This window comes from Salvia splendens, chromosome 4, assembly GCF_004379255.2.
Source record: "Salvia splendens isolate huo1 chromosome 4, SspV2, whole genome shotgun sequence".
NCBI lineage: Eukaryota > Viridiplantae > Streptophyta > Magnoliopsida > Lamiales > Lamiaceae > Salvia > Salvia splendens.
In genome coordinates this window covers 10,777,533-10,799,030 of record NC_056035.1, presented here as the reverse complement: position 1 = coordinate 10,799,030, position 21,498 = coordinate 10,777,533, and the positions used below count along the sequence as shown (strand labels likewise).

At 38.5% G+C, this 21,498-nt stretch overlaps 1 protein-coding gene and 1 long non-coding RNA gene across 2 annotated transcripts; one reads left to right on the top strand and one right to left on the bottom strand.

The window, feature by feature from the left end:
- Window positions 1–15,453: 15,453 nt before the first annotated feature.
- LOC121800527 lies at window positions 15,454–16,830 on the bottom strand. The gene is made up of 3 exons (XR_006050529.1): window positions 16,226–16,830; window positions 16,064–16,160; window positions 15,454–15,885 (listed from the first exon to the last, which is right to left on the bottom strand). It is a non-coding gene; the product is annotated as an uncharacterized LOC121800527 (long non-coding RNA).
- Window positions 16,831–20,712: 3,882 nt separating this feature from the next.
- LOC121800637 lies at window positions 20,713–21,498 on the top strand. The gene has a single exon (XM_042200164.1). The coding sequence runs from the start codon at window positions 20,713–20,715 to the stop codon at window positions 21,496–21,498; it is 786 nt and encodes a 261-aa protein (XP_042056098.1).

Below are 21,498 nucleotides of genomic sequence, written 5' to 3'. Positions count from 1 at the left end.
GATGATTATTTAATTATCATACTAAACTATTAATGGATTTTAAGATAGTTCCAAAATCCAACAACATTACACTCGATTTCTTGATTTCAAAACACAACTAGAAACTTGAAATTATATCACTTAATTTCTTTCACATTTTAGGTTCTGTAAATGATCAAATTAAGATAATATCAATTTAATTAAAAGTTTATTATTGTTAGTTTCGATTTATATGTAAAAGTTGTATGATCAAATAATGCAATCTCTACTTAATTATATGCTTAATATCTAACATAATTTTAGATCCAGCATAATATGGCATGTTAACTTAATAAAAATATACCGTAACATTATTATATAGTAAAAAAATTATGATTTTTTTCTATAGCGATTTTATATCACCTCTCTACATGATATATTTACGTATGATTGATCCATGTGATTTGTTTATAACCAATATTATCTTTTTTGAAATGTTGATTAAGGGGATCAAGATTCATACTCTTATTTCTAAAACTCTATAAAACATTTATTTCTAAACTATGATACTATTGTTGGCATAATACTTTAATTTTATTGATTAAGCAATGTTAAAACTTAGCTAAAAGTTGGATCAATTAAGCTAGGCATACCCAATTTCGCAAAATCTCTATAGTTAATCTTAATTTCGTCACTTCAAATCGGTGAAATCAACGGTCAAAAAGCAAAACAATAAAGTCGGGCAACGATATGAACAAATTAATTTAGCCAATTGACCTATAAATTTGTTGAATTATATACTGAGTATATATATGCTACCCAGTTAATATTACCAGAGCAAAATAAAATGTCAATGAGTGGGACAAATTAGAATACAACTTATAAGAGTATCCGCAGCGGTGCGTCCGTCCGTCCGTGCCAGCGGCGCGGCACAGCCTGCTCGCTACTGGCGCGGCGCTGCTCGATGCATCGAGCACGTCCGTGCCAGCGAGCAGCTGACATGACGCGTTCTGATTGGCCAACGGCATTTCCGTTAGAATTTTTTTTAAATCGAAAATAATACCAAAATTTTTTAAAAAGATATTTTCAGATTCCCCAAAATAAGGCCGTTTTTTTACCGTTTTTCTAGAATTTATTTTTTTATTTTTTTTATTTTTTTATTGCCAAAATCATCTATAAATACACACATTTATCATCCATTTTTCACATCAAATCATCTCTCATTCATATTTTTTCATACAACTTATCTACATCTTCCTATCTCACTCAAACCCTCTCAAATGGATTTCACCAATCTCATTGCGGAAGCGGAGCGCGAAGAACAAGAATATTATGAACAATATCGTGCCGCCTATGAAGCCTATGTCACCGCGAATACCCCTGCCCCTCATCCTCGACCAACTAGATCAACTCGCCGCTACATCCATCGATACCGGGAGGGAGCCAACGAAAGGCTCGTTGCTGACTATTTTTCCGACCAGCCACGGTTTCCGGAAGATTACTTTCGACATCGTTTTCGCATGTCAAAACTCTTGTTTATGCGTATTGTCAACACAATCCGCCCGCGTTGAATACTTTCAAACAAGTACAGACGCAACCGGTCGGCAAAGTCTCTCGGCGTTGCATAAGTGTACGTGTGCCATCCGACAACTTGCTACTGGGCAAACGACTGACCGCTTCGACGAGTATTTGCATGTCGGTGAGTCAACTGGAATCCTTTGCCTTAAAAATTTTTGCGACGGCGTTCGTTCAGCTTTCGGTGAGGAATTCCTTCGGGCACCCACCACCGATGATTGCCAACGGCTGCTTCGTCTTCACGAAACAGTCCATGGTTTTCCCGGTTTGCTTGGCAGCATTGACTGCATGCATTGGAGGTGGAAGAATTGCCCGACTGCTTGGAGGGGGCAACACTTAAGCGGCCACAAAGGCGGCGGCCCAACACTTATCCTTGAAGCGGTCGCCGACTACTGCCTATGGATTTGACATGCATATTTTGGTATTGCCGGATCCAACAACGACTTGAACTTGCTCTATTCTTCACCACTCTTCAATGATGTTTTGAATGGTGTAGCACCAACGATCGACTTCACCGTCAACGGAAATGCATACCACATGGGTTACTATCTCGCCGATGGTATCTACCCAAGGTGGTCGACTTTCATGAAGACGCTCAGCAACTTGCAAGACCCGTGACGGGTTCTTTTTGCGCAGCGTCAAGAGTCCGCTCGAAAAGACGTCGAAAGAGCTTTTGGGGTCCTTCAAGCTCGATTCAACATTGTAAAGGTCCCGTCTCGGCTGTGGTACTTGAAAAATATCGCCGACATCATGTATACGTGTATTATCTTGCACAACATGATCATAGCTGACGAAGGACCGATGACGGCTAGCTTTTACGACGAGGATGAAGCCGGAAGCTCAACCGCGAGGTCTCCCCACGCCGAGGTGTGCATACGGCGGTGGGCAAGAGGATCGAAACAAGGAACACAATGCGCTATACCCGAGCCCACATTGAGCTACAAGAAGACCTAATCAAACACATTTGGGCGAAATTCGGCCACAAGTAGTGGGTTTTTTTAATTTTATGGATTTAATTATGTAATTTTTAATTTTTAGGATTTTAATTATGTACTTTTTAATTTTTAAGATTTTAATTATATAATTTTAATTTTTTTGTAATTTGTAATAGTATTCCGGATATTTTTAATGCATTTTAATTTTGTGGAAATGTTTTTATTTAAATTGAATAATAGAATGGTGGAACCCTTGAGCTTGTCCTTGCGGAAGAGCACGGATGTGGGTGTTGTGCTCTTGCCCAAGAGCATGGAGTAAAAGTGGGTCCGGACCCACATCCGTGCTCGTTGGCAAGAGCACGGATGGGGTGCTCTAAGTAAATTGCCATTCCCATGGGATTCGAGTGCATCATAAATTTGAAAAAATCACACTAACGGATGCATTATTCTAAATGTGTAAATATGAATTTTTTAAATCCCGAACTAATTCCATTTTATAAAAAATATCTCAAACTATCATACTCCTATTATAAAGTGCTAATAACAAAAAAAAATAAATCCCCAACTAATTCCATTTTGTGAAAAATATTTCAAACAATCGTATTATAAAGCATAAAGTGTCAATAACAAAAAAATATTACAGTATACTAATCCAGCTTCTAGTATTGTGCGAATCAATGGTGTTTTGTTTCTCTCTCTCTATTCACTCGTATCCGAACAAAAGACATTAACTGTGTATCTATTCAACTTCTAGTATTGCTCAAATCAACGTCGTTTTGTCACAATTTATGGAAACAAATCAATTTTAAATTCTCTCGCTAAATCCTCTCGTGTGCAAACAAATATATTAACTATATATTCAGTTTCTAGTATTGCTCAAACCAATGTCGTTTTGTTACAAAATTCATGGAAAAAATTAAATTTTAGTTTCCCTCTATCCTCTCGTATCTCTCTCTCTCTATATTCGCATGTATCTCTCTGATTGTCTCTTTGCAACCTTCTTCTCCGGCAAAGGCTTCAAAAGAGGCGGAGTTTGGGATTCCAAATTTTGAGAAGAGGCTTCTTGGAGACGGAAGAAGAAGAGACAAGTTGAATTGGTCTATCTCTCTTTGGCCTCCACCCTCTCATTTTCTCTTTGCAACGATTAGGTTGCAAGACTTGGGATGGTATCAGCGATCGGCGGACCATGCGGCGATAACAAAGTATCTGAACAAATGCATTAACTATGTATCAATTCAGCTTCTAGTGTTGCCCAAATCAACAACGGTTTGTCACACAATTTATGGAAACAATTACATTTCAATTTCTCCTTTATCTCTCTCTCTCTCTCTATATATATATATCCTCTCGTGTCCAGACAAATGCATTAACTGTATATCAATTCAGTTTCTAGTACCGCTCAAATCAACATGTTTTGTCGCAAAATTTATGGAAAAATAAATTCGAGAAGAAGCCTTTTGGTGAAGGAAGAAGAAGAGACAAATTGAAATGGTCTATCTCTCTTCGGCCTCCGCCCTCTCATTTTCTCTTTGCAACGATGACGGGTTATGAGACCGGATGGTGTCGGCGATCGGCGGACCCTACGGGGATATCAAAATTTAATGATGAAGAAATACTCCATATACACGAAAACAATGCTGCCTGAATTTCCCATGTTAATCTGAGACTTAGGCGGTGTTCGGTTTCAAGATAAAATATTGCTATCAAGATATAATCTAGGATTGAGTTGTGAATTATTTTAGTCATAGGGAGTTAACTATGACTAGTTATCCCATGATTATCCATTTAGGATTGAATTGTGAAATTTAATCTCATGAACCAAACACATTACATATTTAATCTCGTATACAATCTTGCAAACTCAATATCTCCTTAGAGAAACTGAAAGTTATTAAATTAGTTACTCCCTCCGTCCCACATAATTTGACTCAGTTTTCCATTTTGGGTCGTCCCACATAATTTGACCCATTTCACTTTTACCATTTTTGGTAGTGGACCCCACATTCCACTAACTCATTCCTACTCACATTTAATTATAAAACTAATATATAAAAGTGGGACCCACATTCCACTAACTTTTTCAACTCACTTTTCATTACATTTCTTAAAACTCGTGCCCGGTCAAAATGTCCCAAATTATATGGGACGGAGGGAGTACATGTTTTCATATTTGATTTCTTATTAATATTCATGTCTTTTAAGACATATTCTCACTATATAATTTTAGAACTAGCGAGTTATCAGGGTTTAGGGGAAATTCTCCAATGGGCAGAGTGAAGTTGCCCACTAAGTAGCCACTAGCCAGTGTAGCAAATATGTCTCGACTTCAAGTCTTCAATAGCCATTTATAAGATTTTTTTTTGTTCTTTTTTAAAATTTTCTATCAACAAAACAAGTCTATGTCATTTCAAATTACTAGAATAGCCAATTTATTTAGTCATAATCTTCATTTTGCCACTAGACATGTCACGCAAATTTTTATTGGTTTGAAATATTTCACTGTGAGAAAATAATTACACACTTAAAATTGGTGCATCTTTTCTCTATATTTGAAGTCCGTTATCAATACCTGAACTGGCCTATATGTACTTTTTTTTGCTATCAATCCTAATAAAATTGACAAACTATCAACAATTTAGCAATATACACCAAGTCATTTTCCTTCAACACTTAGCACAACAAGATTTCAAAAAATGTTTTCCTTCACATCGCACCAGTCAACCCAATATTAGTTAGCAACACGCAATTTAAACACCAGGCCTTATGTACATAATTCACCACTTGAGACAAAAAAAACTAAATACATGACAAAAGTTGCTGGCAGCAAAATCTTCAATTTGCAAGTGATGATCACAGCATGGTATGGCCATATATGGTTGCTTGAATGCTTCTAAACCGTGCAAACAAACTGGGTCTGGGTATCAATTGGAATCCCCTTCTGGTATGCCTATAGCATCTTCATCAATTGATTTAGCAGAACATGAACTGATGCCTAATGTATACCTTTGTGGCATCACTTCTTCGTAGTATGGCATGTATTCCTTCATCGCCTGCAGTTACAGAGATGGTGAGTGTTTAACGACGAAAACAAATATTTGATCAAGTTCAGTGACAATGTTTACCTCCCAGTCATTGAAGTCAAGTCTGAATATAAATTGGTGGTTTGTAGCTACTCCAGTCCTGATTTCTTCTGCGCTTGGACCATTTCTTGGAGCTGCAACGAATTAAAGAAGAGATATAAATGACAAAATATAGATAAAGAGTTTTTCATGAGCAAGAGATGAGATGGTTACTTACCGACTGTTGAGAAAACCGGGTAATTTTCTCTCAAATAGTGAAATAAACCGATTCAGTAATTTCAGAGTTAACCCAACGGGGTCTACTCAATAAAATTACTTCCCCAAATAAATTCTCCGGAAAGACTGGTGGGGACACTGTCCTCTCTTAAATACCAGACTCCCAACATAATTTATCAGTCGGTGTACAAAACACTACTACCAAACCCGCAAATAATATTGAATACAATATCACAACAGAAAATAAAACCCAGTACTAAATGCGGAACAAAATAAATAATAAAGAAAGAACACACCCGAAACTTTGATAACGGAGTTCGGCCAAATTGCCTACGTCTCCGAGCACCCTCTGCAGAGCCCGCTTATATATAGATGGAGAAGAGAATACAATATTTGAGGATACATTACAAATGAGGGGAGAGTGCTCCTTTTATAGGCAGCTACTCCCCCCAACTTCTAACTCCCCATCGATGTGGGATGAGAAAGTTTGACAAAAGTCAAAGTTTGTAGGCAAACTTCAACAAATCTCCACCTTGGCAAAATTTCAAATCCCACCGAACACAAATCTTCTCCCTCTAAACAGACGACTCGCGGTGCTTTCATATTGGCGCAGTCAAGCGCCAGCTCCAAAACGCAGAATATTAACCAAGTTCAAACAATGTTCAAACTTGGCTCTCGTTACCACCTTGGTCAACATATCTGCAGGATTCTCCAAAGTTGGAACCTTTCTGATGACAATTTCCTCTTCTTCGAGAATTTCCCGCACAAAATGATAGCGAACATCAATGTGCTTCGTCCTTGCATGAAAGACCTGATTCTTTGCTAAATGAATAGCACTCTGGCTGTCAGAATATACTTTAAGTTGTTTCTGACCAACACCCAATTCTTTCAGCAACCCATGAAGCCAAATCGCCTCCTTCACAGCTTCAGTAATGGCCATGTACTCTGCCTCTGTCGTAGACAAAGCTACCGTTGACTGCAAGGTAGACTTCCAACTAACTGTCGCACTCGCTAAAGTGAACAAATAGCCCGTAGTAGATCTTCGCTTATCCAAATCACCAGCATAGTCGGAATCACAATATCCAACTGCAAAATGACCAAGTGATTTATCCTGCTCAAACAACAAACCAATATCTACAGTATCTTTGATATACCGCAGAATTCATTTCACAGCTTGCCAATGACCCTTTCCTGGATCATGCATGTGTCTGCTCAAAGTACCAACGGCATGTGAAATGTCTGGTCTTGTACACACCATTGCATACATCAAGCTTCCAACTGCGTTAGCATAGGGAACCTTCGCCGTATATTCTCGCTCATCTTTTGTATTTGGAGATAACTGAGAACTAAGTTTCAAATGAGGAGCAAGTGGGGTACTTACAGATTTGGAATCATCATTTATACCAAAACGCTGTAGTACTATGGTCAAATACTGCTTCTGTGACTGCCAAAGCTTGCCTCCTTCTCTATCTCTTGTTATCTCCATGCCGAGAATCTTCTTGGCTTCCCCCAAATCCTTCATCTCGAACTCTTTACTCAACTGAGCCTTCAATCTGTCGATTTCAACTTGGCTCTTTGATGCTATCAGCATATCATCAACGTATAAGAGTAGGTAGATGTATGAACCATCTTGAAGTCTGCGCAAATACACACAGTGGTCGTATTTGCTTCTTGTGTACATCTGATCCTTCATAAACTTGTCAAACCGTTTGTACCACTGTCTTGAAGACTGCTTCAATCCGTACAACTATTTGTTCAACTTGCAAACCCAATTTTCTTTACCAGCAACCTTGAATCCCTCCGGTTGGGTCATATAGATTTCCTCCTTCAGATCACCGGGTAAAAACGCGGTCTTCATATCAAGTTGAGCTAGCTCCAAATTCAACTGCGCTACCAAAGCCAACAAAATTCTAATGGATGAATGTTTAACAACAGGAGAAAATACCTCATTGTAATCAATTCCCTCCTTCTGGGCGTAGCCTTTAGCTACCAATCTTGCTTTGTAGCGAACATCATCTTTGTCAGGAAATCCCTCTTTCTTTGCAAAAACCCATTTACATCCAATTGCCTTCATGCCTTTCGGCAATGGCATCAGCTTCCACGTCTTGTTCTTATGAAGAGATTGCATCTCTTCTTCCAAAGCACCTTTCCAACCATCGCTTTCTGAACTTTCAATAGCTTTCGAAAAGATACATGGAACATCATCAACAACTGGAAGCGCATATGCTACCATATCCGCAAATCGAGCAGGTTTCTTATTTTCCCGCCTCGTTCGCCTGACTGCAATTGGCTCTGATTGCTGCGAAGGTTCTTGGGGTGGAACCTTTTCATCATCTGACTCTTCTTCTTCCGTAGGAAAGTCATTTGTGGTGTTCGTAGTTGGGATCACAACTGCTTCTTCGAACTCCACCTGCTTTGGTGTATACTCCACCTGCTGCGAAGTATCACTACCATTTGGATTTACCTTATTCAACATGGAAGATTCATCAAAGGTAACATCCCTACTTACAATCGTCTTCTTAGACTCCAAACACCATAACCGATATCCTTTAACACCAGGACTGAAACCCATAAACAAAGCCTTCTTTGCACGTGGATCCAACTTTGATTCATTCACATGATAATATGCAATAGAACCAAAAATACGCAAAGAATCATAATCAGTTGCAGGTTTATCGGACCATACCGCTAAAGGAGTCTTGCCATCAATGGCAGAACATGGCAAACGATTGACAATGTGTTGAGCGTATGTGATGGCCTCAGCCCAAAATTCCCTGTCTAGCCCAGCATTAGACAGCATACAACGAACTTTCTCCACTAGTGTTCGATTCATACGCTCTGACACTCCATTCTGCTGTGGTGTATTTCTCACTGTGAAGTGCCGAACTATGCCACACTCCTAGCATACATCTTGGAAAGGATCACTCTTGTATTCTCCACCGTTGTCAGATCGGAGAACCTTGATCTTCCTCCCCATCTGATTTTCAACTTGAGCTTTCCATTTCAGAAAAATCCCAAGGACTTCATTTTTGCTCTTCATAGTGTACACCCAAACTCTCCTGGAAAAATCATCAACAAAAGTGACAAAATAGTGTCTACCTCCAAGTGACGGAGTCTTGGCAGGTCCCCACACATCTGAGTGCACGTAATCCAGAATTCCCTTCGTATTATGGATTGCAGTGCCAAATTTAACTCTTCGTTGTTTTCCCAGAATACAATGCTCGCAAAACTCTAATTTGCAAGACTTCGTACCTTTCAATAATCCTTGCTTGGCGAGAATTTGCAATGATCTCTCACCAGCATGTCCCAATCGCAAATGCCAAAGCTTCGTCGCCTCTGCATCCTTCTTATTACTCGAAGTTGCAGTTGCTACTGTCCCAACAACTGTACTACCTTGATAGTAATACAAATTGTTCTTCCTCTCGCCTTTCAACATCACCAATGCTCCTGAAGTTGCTTTAAGAATTCCATCTCGCATCATTACAACTAGGCCTTTAGATTCTAAGGCCCCCAATGAGATGAGATTCTTCTTCAACTGGGGCACGTACCGCACATCCTTCAAAATTCTGGTGGATCCATCCTGATTCCGTAGCTTGATTGAGCCTATCCCGGCTGTCTTACATGGACTGTCATTCCCCATGTAAACAAGTCCGCCATTGAGTTCTTCGAAATCAAAGAACCACTCCCTGATGGGACATATATGATAGGTGCAACTTGAATCCAATATCCATTCGCCTGGATGCGATGTTGAAGGTGAAACCGTCAAAGAACAATCTGACTCCGCATCATTTTTGCATTCAGCAACATTTGCATCTTGCGAAGCCTTTTCTTTCTTCTTCAACTTTGGGCAGTCTTTCTTCCAATGTCCTTTCTCATAACAGAAAGCACACTCATCTTTGGCAACTCGCCTTTTCGATTTGGACCTTCCTCTTCTCTCCTTTGATCGGCCTTGTTGACGACCTCTTGCCACTAATGCTTCATCTGTAACTGCTTTGCCTTTCATTTTATCTTCCTTTCGCAATTCATGACTATACAAAGCAGAACATACAGTATCTAAACACACATTCTCTTTACCGTGGAGTAATGTGGTCTCCAGATGTTCAAATTCATCAGGTAGAGACGACAATAACATCAATGCCAGATCCTCATCCTCAAATTTCACATCTAAATTTAGCAGGTCTTCTACTAATTGGTTAAACAAAGTAATGTGTTCATTCATAGTGGTACCTGGTCGGTATTCAAATCGGAACAACCTTTTCTTCATAAGGAGTTTATTCTGACCACTCTTCTTCAGAAATTTGTCCTCCAGTGTCTTCCACAATCTAGGTGCAGAAGTCTCATTCTTGACAGCATACTTCTGCTCCCTGGACAGACACGACCGAATTGTTCCACAAGCTAACCGATTTATGGTACTCCAATCTTTATCATCTATATCTTCTGGTTTCTTTTCTTCAATGGCAATGTCAAGACCCTACTGGAAAAGGGAGTCTAGAACCTCCCCCTGCCACATACCAAAATGGCCAGTACCGTCAAATATCTCCACCGTCAATTTCATATTTAACAGTGGAAACCTTGACCACGATGACGAAAAATTAGCCTTGTTTTCTTGATCATTACCCGCCATTACAGACTCAAAAAAAAGTATTCAATATTACAAACAAACAGAACCAAGGACGAACCTTTGGCTCTGATACCACTTGTTGAGAAAATCGGGTAATTTTCTCTCAAATAGTGAAATAAACCGATTCAGTAATTTCAGAGTTAACCCAACGGGGTCTACTCGATAAAATTACTTCCCCAAATAAATTCTCCGGAAAGACTGGTGGGGACACTGTCCTCTCTTAAATACCAGACTCCCAACAGAATTTATCAGTCGGTGTACAAAACACTACTACCAAACCTGCAAATAATATTGAATACAATATCACAACAGAAAATAAAACCCAGTACTAAATGCGGAACAAAATAAATAATAAAGAAAGAACACACCCGAAACTTTGATAACGGAGTTCGGCCAAATTGCCTACGTCTCCGAGCACCCTCTGCAGAGCCCGCTTATATATAGATGGAGAAGAGAATACAATATTTGAGGATACATTACAAATGAGGGGAGAGTGCTCCTTTTTATAGGCAGCTACTCCCCCCAACTTCTAACTCCCCATCGATGTGGGATGAGAAAGTTTGACAAAAGTCAAAGTTTGTAGGCAAACTTCAACAAATCTCCACCTTGGCAAAATTTCAAATCCCACCGAACACAAATCTTCTCCCTCTAAACAGACGACTCGCGGTGCTTTCATATTGGCGCAGTCAAGCGCCAGCTCCAAAACGCAGAATATTAACCAAGTTCAAACAATGTTCAAACTTGGCTCTTGTTACCACCTTGGTCAACATATCTGCAGGATTCTCCAAAGTTGGAACCTTTCTGATGACAATTTCCTCTTCTTCGAGAATTTCCCGCACAAAATGATAGCGAACATCAATGTGCTTCGTCCTTGCATGAAAGACCTGATTCTTTGCTAAATGAATAGCACTCTGGCTGTCAGAATATACTTTAAGTTGTTTCTGACCAACACCCAATTCTTTCAGCAACCCATGAAGCCAAATCGCCTCCTTCACAGCTTCAGTAATGGCCATGTACTCTGCCTCTGTCGTAGACAAAGCTACCGTTGACTGCAAGGTAGACTTCCAACTAACTGTCGCACTCGCTAAAGTGAACAAATAGCCCGTAGTAGATCTTCGCTTATCCAAATCACCAGCATAGTCGGAATCACAATATCCAACTGCAAAATGACCAAGTGATTTATCCTGCTCAAACAACAAACCAATATCTACAGTATCTTTGATATACCGCAGAATTCATTTCACAGCTTGCCAATGACCCTTTCCTGGATCATGCATGTGTCTGCTCAAAGTACCAACGGCATGTGAAATGTCTGGTCTTGTACACACCATTGCATACTTCAAGCTTCCAACTGCGTTAGCATAGGGAACCTTCGCCGTATATTCTCGCTCATCTTTTGTATTTGGAGATAACTGAGAACTAAGTTTCAAATGAGGAGCAAGTGGGGTACTTACAGATTTGGAATCATCATTTATACCAAAACGCTGTAGTACTATGGTCAAATACTGCTTCTGTGACTGCCAAAGCTTGCCTCCTTCTCTATCTCTTGTTATCTCCATGCCGAGAATCTTCTTGGCTTCCCCCAAATCCTTCATCTCGAACTCTTTACTCAACTGAGCCTTCAATCTGTCGATTTCAACTTGGCTCTTTGATGCTATCAGCATATCATCAACGTATAAGAGTAGGTAGATGTATGAACCATCTTGAAGTCTGTGCAAATACACACAGTGGTCGTATTTGCTTCTTGTGTACATCTGATCCTTCATAAACTTGTCAAACCGTTTGTACCACTGTCTTGAAGACTGCTTCAATCCGTACAACTATTTGTTCAACTTGCAAACCCAATTTTCTTTACCAGCAACCTTGAATCCCTCCGGTTGGGTCATATAGATTTCCTCCTTCAGATCACCGGGTAAAAACGCGGTCTTCACATCAAGTTGAGCTAGCTCCAAATTCAACTGCGCTACCAAAGCCAACAAAATTCTAATGGATGAATGTTTAACAACAGGAGAAAATACCTCATTGTAATCAATTCCCTCCTTCTGGGCGTAGCCTTTAGCTACCAATCTTGCTTTGTAGCGAACATCATCTTTGTCAGGAAATCCCTCTTTCTTTGCAAAAACCCATTTACATCCAATTGCCTTCATGCCTTTCGGCAATGGCATCAGCTTCCACGTCTTGTTCTTATGAAGAGATTGCATCTCTTCTTCCAAAGCACCTTTCCAACCATCGCTTTCTGAACTTTCAATAGCTTTCGAAAAGATACATGGAACATCATCAACAACTGGAAGCGCATATGCTACCATATCCGCAAATCGAGCAGGTTTCTTATTTTCCCGCCTCGTTCGCCTGACTGCAATTGGCTCTGATTGCTGCGAAGGTTCTTGGGGTGGAACCTTTTCATCATCTGACTCTTCTTCTTCCGTAGGAAAGTCATTTGTGGTGTTCGTAGTTGGGATCACAACTGCTTCTTCGAACTCCACCTGCTTTGGTGTATACTCCACCTGCTGCGAAGTATCACTACCATTTGGATTTACCTTATTCAACATGGAAGATTCATCAAAGGTAACATCCCTACTTACAATCGTCTTCTTAGACTCCAAACACCATAACCGATATCCTTTAACACCAGGACTGAAACCCATAAACAAAGCCTTCTTTGCACGTGGATCCAACTTTGATTCATTCACATGATAATATGCAATAGAACCAAAAATACGCAAAGAATCATAATCAGTTGCAGGTTTATCGGACCATACCGCTAAAGGAGTCTTGCCATCAATGGCAGAACATGGCAAACGATTGACAATGTGTTGAGCGTATGTGATGGCCTCAGCCCAAAATTCCCTGTCTAGCCCAGCATTAGACAGCATACAACGAACTTTCTCCACTAGTGTTCGATTCATACGCTCTGACACTCCATTCTGCTGTGGTGTATTTCTCACTGTGAAGTGCCGAACTATGCCACACTCCTAGCATACATCTTGGAAAGGATCACTCTTGTATTCTCCACCGTTGTCAGATCGGAGAACCTTGATCTTCCTCCCCATCTGATTTTCAACTTGAGCTTTCCATTTCAGAAAAATCCCAAGGACTTCATTTTTGCTCTTCATAGTGTACACCCAAACTCTCCTGGAAAAATCATCAACAAAAGTGACAAAATAGTGTCTACCTCCAAGTGACGGAGTCTTGGCAGGTCCCCACACATCTGAGTGCACGTAATCCAGAATTCCCTTCGTATTATGGATTGCAGTGCCAAATTTCACTCTTCGTTGTTTTCCCAGAATACAATGCTCGCAAAACTCTAATTTGCAAGACTTCGTACCTTTCAATAATCCTTGCTTGGCGAGAATTTGCAATGATCTCTCACCAGCATGTCCCAATCGCAAATGCCAAAGCTTCGTCGCCTCTGCATCCTTCTTATTACTCGAAGTTGCAGTTGCTACTGTCCCAACAACTGTACTACCTTGATAGTAATACAAATTGTTCTTCCTCTCGCCTTTCAACATCACCAATGCTCCTGAAGTTGCTTTAAGAATTCCATCTCGCATCATTACAACTAGGCCTTTAGATTCTAAGGCCCCCAATGAGATGAGATTCTTCTTCAACTGGGGCACGTACCGCACATCCTTCAAAATTCTGGTGGATCCATCCTGATTCCGTAGCTTGATTGAGCCTATCCCGGCTGTCTTACATGGACTGTCATTCCCCATGTAAACAAGTCCGCCATTGAGTTCTTCGAAATCAAAGAACCACTCCCTGATGGGACATATATGATAGGTGCAACTTGAATCCAATATCCATTCATCTGGATGTGATGTTGAAGGTGAAACCGTCAAAGAACAATCTGACTCCGCATCATTTTTGCATTCAGCAACATTTGCATCTTGCGAAGCCTTTTCTTTCTTCTTCAACTTTGGGCAGTCTTTCTTCCAATGTCCTTTCTCATAACAGAAAGCACACTCATCTTTGGCAACTCGCCTTTTCGATTTGGACCTTCCTCTTCTCTCCTTTGATCGGCCTTGTTGACGACCTCTTGCCACTAATGCTTCATCTGTAACTGCTTTGCCTTTCATTTTATCTTCCTTTCGCAATTCATGACTATACAAAGCAGAACATACAGTATCTAAAGACACATTCTCTATACCGTGGAGTAATGTGGTCTCCAGATGTTCAAATTCATCAGGTAGAGACGACAATAACATCAATGCCAGATCCTCATCCTCAAATTTCACATCTAAATTTAGCAGGTCTCCTACTAATTGGTTAAACAAAGTAATGTGTTCATTCATAGTGGTACCTGGTCGGTATTCAAATCGGAACAACCTTTTCTTCATAAGGAGCTTATTCTGACCACTCTTCTTCAGAAATTTGTCCTCCAGTGTCTTCCACAATCTAGTTGCAGAAGTCTCATTCTTACAGCATACTTCTGCTCCCTGGACAGACACGACCGAATTGTTCCACAAGCTAACCGATTTATGGTACTCCAATATTTATCATCTATATCTTCTGGTTTCTTTTCTTCAATGGCAATGTCAAGACCCTGCTGGAAAAGGGAGTCTAGAACCTCCCCCTGCCACATACCAAAATGGCCAGTACCGTCAAATATCTCCACCGTCAATTTCATATTTGACAGTGGAAACCTCGACCACGATGACGAAGAACTAGCCTTGTTTTCTTGATCATTACCCGCCATTACAGACTCAAAAAAAAGTATTCAATATTACAAACAAACAGAACCAAGGACGAACCTTTGGCTCTGATACCACTTGTTGAGAAAATCGGGTAATTTTCTCTCAAATAGTGAAATAAACCGATTCAGTAATTTCAGAGTTAACCCAACGGGGTCTACTCGATAAAATTACTTCCCCAAGTAAATTCTCCGGAAAGACTGGTGGGGACACTGTCCTCTCTTAAATACCAGACTCCCAACAGAATTTATCAGTCGGTGTACAAAACACTACTACGAAACCCGCAAATAATATTGAATACAATATCATAACAGAAAATAAAACCCAGTACTAAATGCGGAACAAAATAAATAATAAAGAAAGAACACACCCGAAACTTTGATAACGGAGTTCGGCCAAATTGCCTGCGTCTCCGAGCACCCTCTGCAGAGCCCGCTTATATATAGATGGAGAAGAGAATACAATATTTGAGGATACATTACAAATGAGGGGAGAGTGTTCTTTTATAGGCAGCTACGCCCCCAACTTCTAACTCCCCATCGATGTGGGATGAGAAAGTTTGACAAAAGTCAAAGTTTGTAGGCAAACTTCAACACCGACGACTCTAGCACCAGTCTCGTCTACATATATATGAACTCTACCGTATTTTACTAAGAACGACATTGCAAACAAGTTCTCAATACTCTGAAAATGAATCCCTATTTAAGATGAGGCTTTCAACTCGAACTTTTTTTCCTTCTCTTCAATACCTCAAACATCGCACGAATGTTTCTATCAGTGTCTGACATCAAATCTACAGCAATCTTGAACTGTTGCAGAAATACAAGAACTAGTCAGATAATTGTGCATAACGATGAATTGAAAGCAGCTTCATACATGACAAGCAATAATGTTGAAACATGAGCTTGTCACATGCTATATAGTATTTCAAATAAAATATAAACATCAATGTAGAATGGCTGAACAATGAAAACTCATCAATCCGACCTCTTCTGGATGCGTTCTCTTCAATGATCTGGCTCTTTTTGCACGAACAACTGGCTTCCATTGCTTGAGCTTGAGCACAGTTAGCATAGGTCCATTCCTACACTTTCATATTTATAAATGATGTTTTCATGTCTTTATGAAGATGAAATATGTTTCACTTACATTGTCCTGCAGCCGGAACGGAACCACTCATGAAAATAGGAGAAACGCAAGAGCCAATATCCGCCTTTTCAGCAGGCCGAATTGTTTGATCAAGCAAGAAACGAACTCCGGTGGGGTAACACATACTGCAGTATGTGATCTGACAGAGTCCATTAATATGTTGGTCAGCCCTAACAAGGTCTCTGCATCTGCTACCTGCTCTCGTGGCTTTGTTACTGCAAATTATAATTCATACACATTAGTGGATTGCCATTTAAGCAGGATGAACAAGGTCTCAGTGATGTAAAGACCTAGGTATTTCAAGCAAAAATTATCATGGTCGTAAATAATTGATGAATACTACTCAATAAAAAGCTAGAACTTCATCAGATACACTCTGAGAGAAGGTAAAACTGTAAAAGTACAATATTGTTTCACTACTTAGCTTGTAGACTTGTCGTTTCTGTATTAACAAAGAAAAACAGCAAAGCACACAGAAAGAGAGTGAGTAAAATAGCTTCTGTATGGATGATTTCCATTCCACTTGGTTGATTATGGAGATGAACTTATTCGATGTGGCATCTGCTATTTCATCTTTATTCTCTGCAAAATAAAGGAAACAAGGTAGAATGAAATGAAACGATAAATGAGAAAGTATTAACTTGAAAATATATGTACTGGAGTACCTTTTATGCGGTTTTCGATTTCGCGGTAGCATGAACGAATGGTCCTACTTTTCGCTCTCGCTCTCGTGTTCGTGTTTGGGTGTGGCGAATGGTAGACACCTCGGCCAGAATATAAAGAGTCTGCTATATGTATCCAGAAATGTGCCACTCATGTTTCACGGCTTTGGCTTCTCATTTTCCCTCCAAAACAAACACACAAGACAATTACTCCAAACAAAATCGTTACTCTAAACTTCAAATTTTTAAAATAAATTAGCATCAGAAATACTATCTGAATTAAAATTTTTATTCATTTAAGATTTAAGATACTCTTTTACTTTTTAAATTATTTCTTTCTCATTTTCCTCTTTTCACCTTCTAGAACAATTTTGACCATTTTTATTTATTTTCATCTCTCTCTTCTTTATTTCTCTTTATTATTGTCTCACTTCTCTCTCTTAATTAATAATCTTATTTTATGCTAAAAAGTCAACTTATCAATAATTAGATTGATGCTTCGATGATAAATTTATTCTTTATTTTATTAATTTTTGGGGAATATATAAATTTAATCGTTTAATTGATTTATATCAACTTTTTTATATTTTTGTAATTTCAAGTACATATATATTTTAGTTTGAAATAAATAAAAATGTAGCATTGCATACGAGATTTTAGTTTATTTTATCAAATTTGAACTATATACACACATTTCTTTCATCTAAAATTATTATATAAAATTTGAAACATATAAAATCCATATAAAGAAATATTTTTTAGATTATAAAACAAAATATTCCTATATCTAAAATTATTTTTATTTTAAAACACATGCTAAGAGAGAGAAACGAGAGGATAAATGCTAAGAGAGGGAAGCGAGAGGATAAGCGAACAATGAGCATAAAAGAGGAAAATAAATATAAATAGAAATGGACAAATTTTCCTTTGAGAAAGAGTAAATGAGAAAAAATAATATAAAAAAGAAAAAAATTTAAATAAATAAAAGTAAATGAGACCTCTAGACTCTAGCGCAATTTATTTTCATAAAATATCATAAATATGCATCCTACCTTCACTATATACTACTATCAAATATGCAATTCACTTTTACAAACTCGATAGTTTGATATGGAGATGATGACATTGGTCATGTTCGATTGCTTGGCATTGCGAATAATTTTTGCAAGATCCATTAGACCACCTCCATCGAATGACATTCCACACAATGTCACACATAAAAGATAAAATAGGCATAAATAAAAATAATTCTTAAATAAACTAATCCAACCGCCCCTCATCTCTCGGTATCACCCCGCCGCCACTAGAAAAAGTGAGGGGCACATCCAAATGTCTTATTTTCACTTTTTCTTATTTTTATTGATTTATTTTATTACTTGATTATTGGAATACATGTATGTTGTAATAAATTTGCACAATAACAATAAATTTTGCACTACATTAAATTTTGATTGTTTTATTAATTATTAATTTATTTTACTCAATGAGTATTACATTTATCTCTATATATCTTTTCCAATATCATGTGAATTATTCTTCTAAAAAAATCACGTGAACCACTCTTCCAAAAAATGACGTGAAGTACTTCATTTTTTATTATTTCATTTTAATTTTATTCTTTTTTATTATTTGCTACTACATTGTGCTTCACTTTTCTATATATATCCCACTTAACATGTAGAACTCATCACAAAAGTAAACCAAATTTATCAATCTAAATTTCTTTTCATTCTTGTTTTGATAAATTTGGTTTTATGGATCCAAATTATCGCCCTTGTTTCCCAAACTATTTTAATTCCCAAAATTATCAACAATCATCAAAATATCCAAGTTCGCAAAATTATCCAAATTTTGCATCACCTTACCTGAATCCCCAATTATTTTCAAATCCAGAGTTGTCACAAAACATTGAATTATCTCCAAATCTAAGCCAAATTCCTACATCTACTGAAATTCTCACATAAAAAAATGTCACCCAAAACTTGTTCGGAGATGCCCAACAAGCGAACAAAAAGAAGAGGAGCTCAAATAATGTAAGTTGGGTTGTGAAAGAAGATTTAGCACTTATGCCTTCTTGGGTCTATGCAAGCGTAGATAGTGTGCGTGGTAAACATCAGAAGGGAGATGCACTATGGGTACGTGTGAAAAAATTGTATCATGAAAGCCAAGCATAAAATCCAGCTGAAATTAACAAAAGAAATGTGGATTCTATGAAGAGTCGATGGAAACGACTTAACGAAAATGCAAACAAATGGGTTGTTGCTTGCAGAGAAGCAAACGCGCGAAGGAGGAGTGGAATGAGCGACCAAGATGTTGAGAATGAAGCTCATGGCATCTACCAAGCAGGAGGCTGCAACAAATATCAAGATTTGATAGTGTTTAATGAAGTTATGAGCAAACATCAAAAGTGGAGTATTCATGATACAACACAGGTATTTCCTGACAATGAAAATGTTGATTATGAACAGGGTGGTAGCAATTCAAAGAGGACAAATACTTTTGAATCTGGCGAGTATACTATCCCTTCAAATCCGGACACCCCTACGTCTGGACATTCAACTAGTTCTCGGCCTATAGGCAGAGACAAGGCAAAAAGAAAAGGAAAAAAGTAAGGTAGCACAATTTGATTCTACTAATGCTCAAGTTGCTGCAGAACTTCATGCACTAAGGCTAGCTAAAGATAATGAGAACGAACTAGTGAAGGCTCGACTGCAGATAGAGCATGAAAAGCTGGAAAAGCCCTCTATGAAGATGTACCAAAAAATGTTGATTAAGTTGTTGGACAAAGAGCACTTGTCCCCAGAAGATCAAGAGATGAAACATCGTCTAATGGAGATTGTGTTTGGAAAATGAATGATTTAGTTTGATATGAGTTTGGCGTGACAATAAGTTATGTAATATTCGTCTAGTGTGACATTAGTTTAAGTAATTAGTTTGGTGTGCTTTTAATTATGTAATGTTAGTTTGGTGTGAGTTGGTGTGATTTTTGTTTGAACTTTATGTAATATAAATTTGTGTAATATTAAGTCTATGTGATATAAATTGGTGTCACATGCATCTTTCTGCAAAAGCAATTGAGATGTCACAAATATTATTTCTTTATCACATGCATTTTTTTAGATATGATTTTCGTGACGCATGCATTTTCCTGCAAAAGTATTTGAGATGCCACAAACATTATTTCTTTATCACATGCATTTGCAGATATGAGTTTTGGTGTCATGTGCATTTTTCTGCAAAAGTAATAGAGATGTCACAAACATCAGTTCTTTATTACATGCATTTGCAGATATGAATTTGGTGCTACTTGCATTATCTTACAAAAGTTTTTGAAATGTCACATGCATCACAGTGTCAATCAAATGTTTTGGCATCGCATGCATTTATTCTGCAAAAATTAGATATGTCACATGTTTTACTGTAATTGTATCTCACATGTCTTGGGGTTTAGTGTCACATGCAAATAAATTTAGTTTATAAATAGCATGTGGAAATTTTTTGAAGAAAACACCAAGTACGCATTCCACCTCCAAAAAATGTCTTCAAGTGAAAACTCATCACTTTCATCGGATTCAAGTTCTGATGATTCAAATATCATAGCACTCAATCAATGGGAGGAACGAGTTTCTCAACAAAATCATCAAATCTATACAATTGTTGAGAACATATTATCCACCAATCACAATCTAATTGTAGGGGCTCACGCTTCTACAATCAGAAAAATGTATTGTGAAAGGCAACGCGAGATTGGTGTTGAGCGTTTGATCAATGACTACTTTAGTCCCAACCCGACATGGACCAGAGGTCTTCCGACGCCGATTTCGCATGCACAAATCCGTATTCCTTCGGATTGTAGAAGCTGATACTGCTAATGATGAGTATTTTCAAGAGAGACGCGATGCTACAGGGAGACAAAGTTTGTCATCGTTACAGAAATGTACAGGAGCTATGCGAGTGTTGGTGTATGGGACATCATCCGATGTCGTTGATGAATATTTGCGGATGAGTTCAACGGTGACGAGAGATTCTCTAATACATTTCGTTGAAGGTGTTATTTCATATTTTGGTGCCATATATCTTAGAAGACCTACTGAACAAGATCTGGCTAGACTTTTATATGTAGCAGATCAATGCGGTTTTTCAGGCATGATTGGGAGTATAGACTGTATGCATTGGGAATGGAAGAATTGTCCTAACGCATTGGCTGGACAATATACAGGGAGAAGTGGCAAACCAACGATCATTTTGGAAGTTGTTGCATCATACGACTTATGGATACGACATGCATTCTTTGGAACTCCAGGTTCGTGCAATGATATTAATGTACTCCATAGGTCTCCTGTTTTTGGTGATGTCTTAGAAGGTCGAGCACCATATGTTAATTACGTAGTAAATGGTCATCAGTATAATAGGGCATATTATCTTGCTGATGGCATATACCTGCATGGGCTGCATTTGTCAAGTCAATCACTTCTCCACAAACTCAAAAGCATAAGTTGTTTGCTCAATTCCAAGAGTCTGTTAGAAAAGACGTTGAGCGAGCATTTGGAGTCCTACAAGCGCGTTTCGCATTTTTGCGAAGGCCATGCCTTGTCTGGGACAAGATGTTGA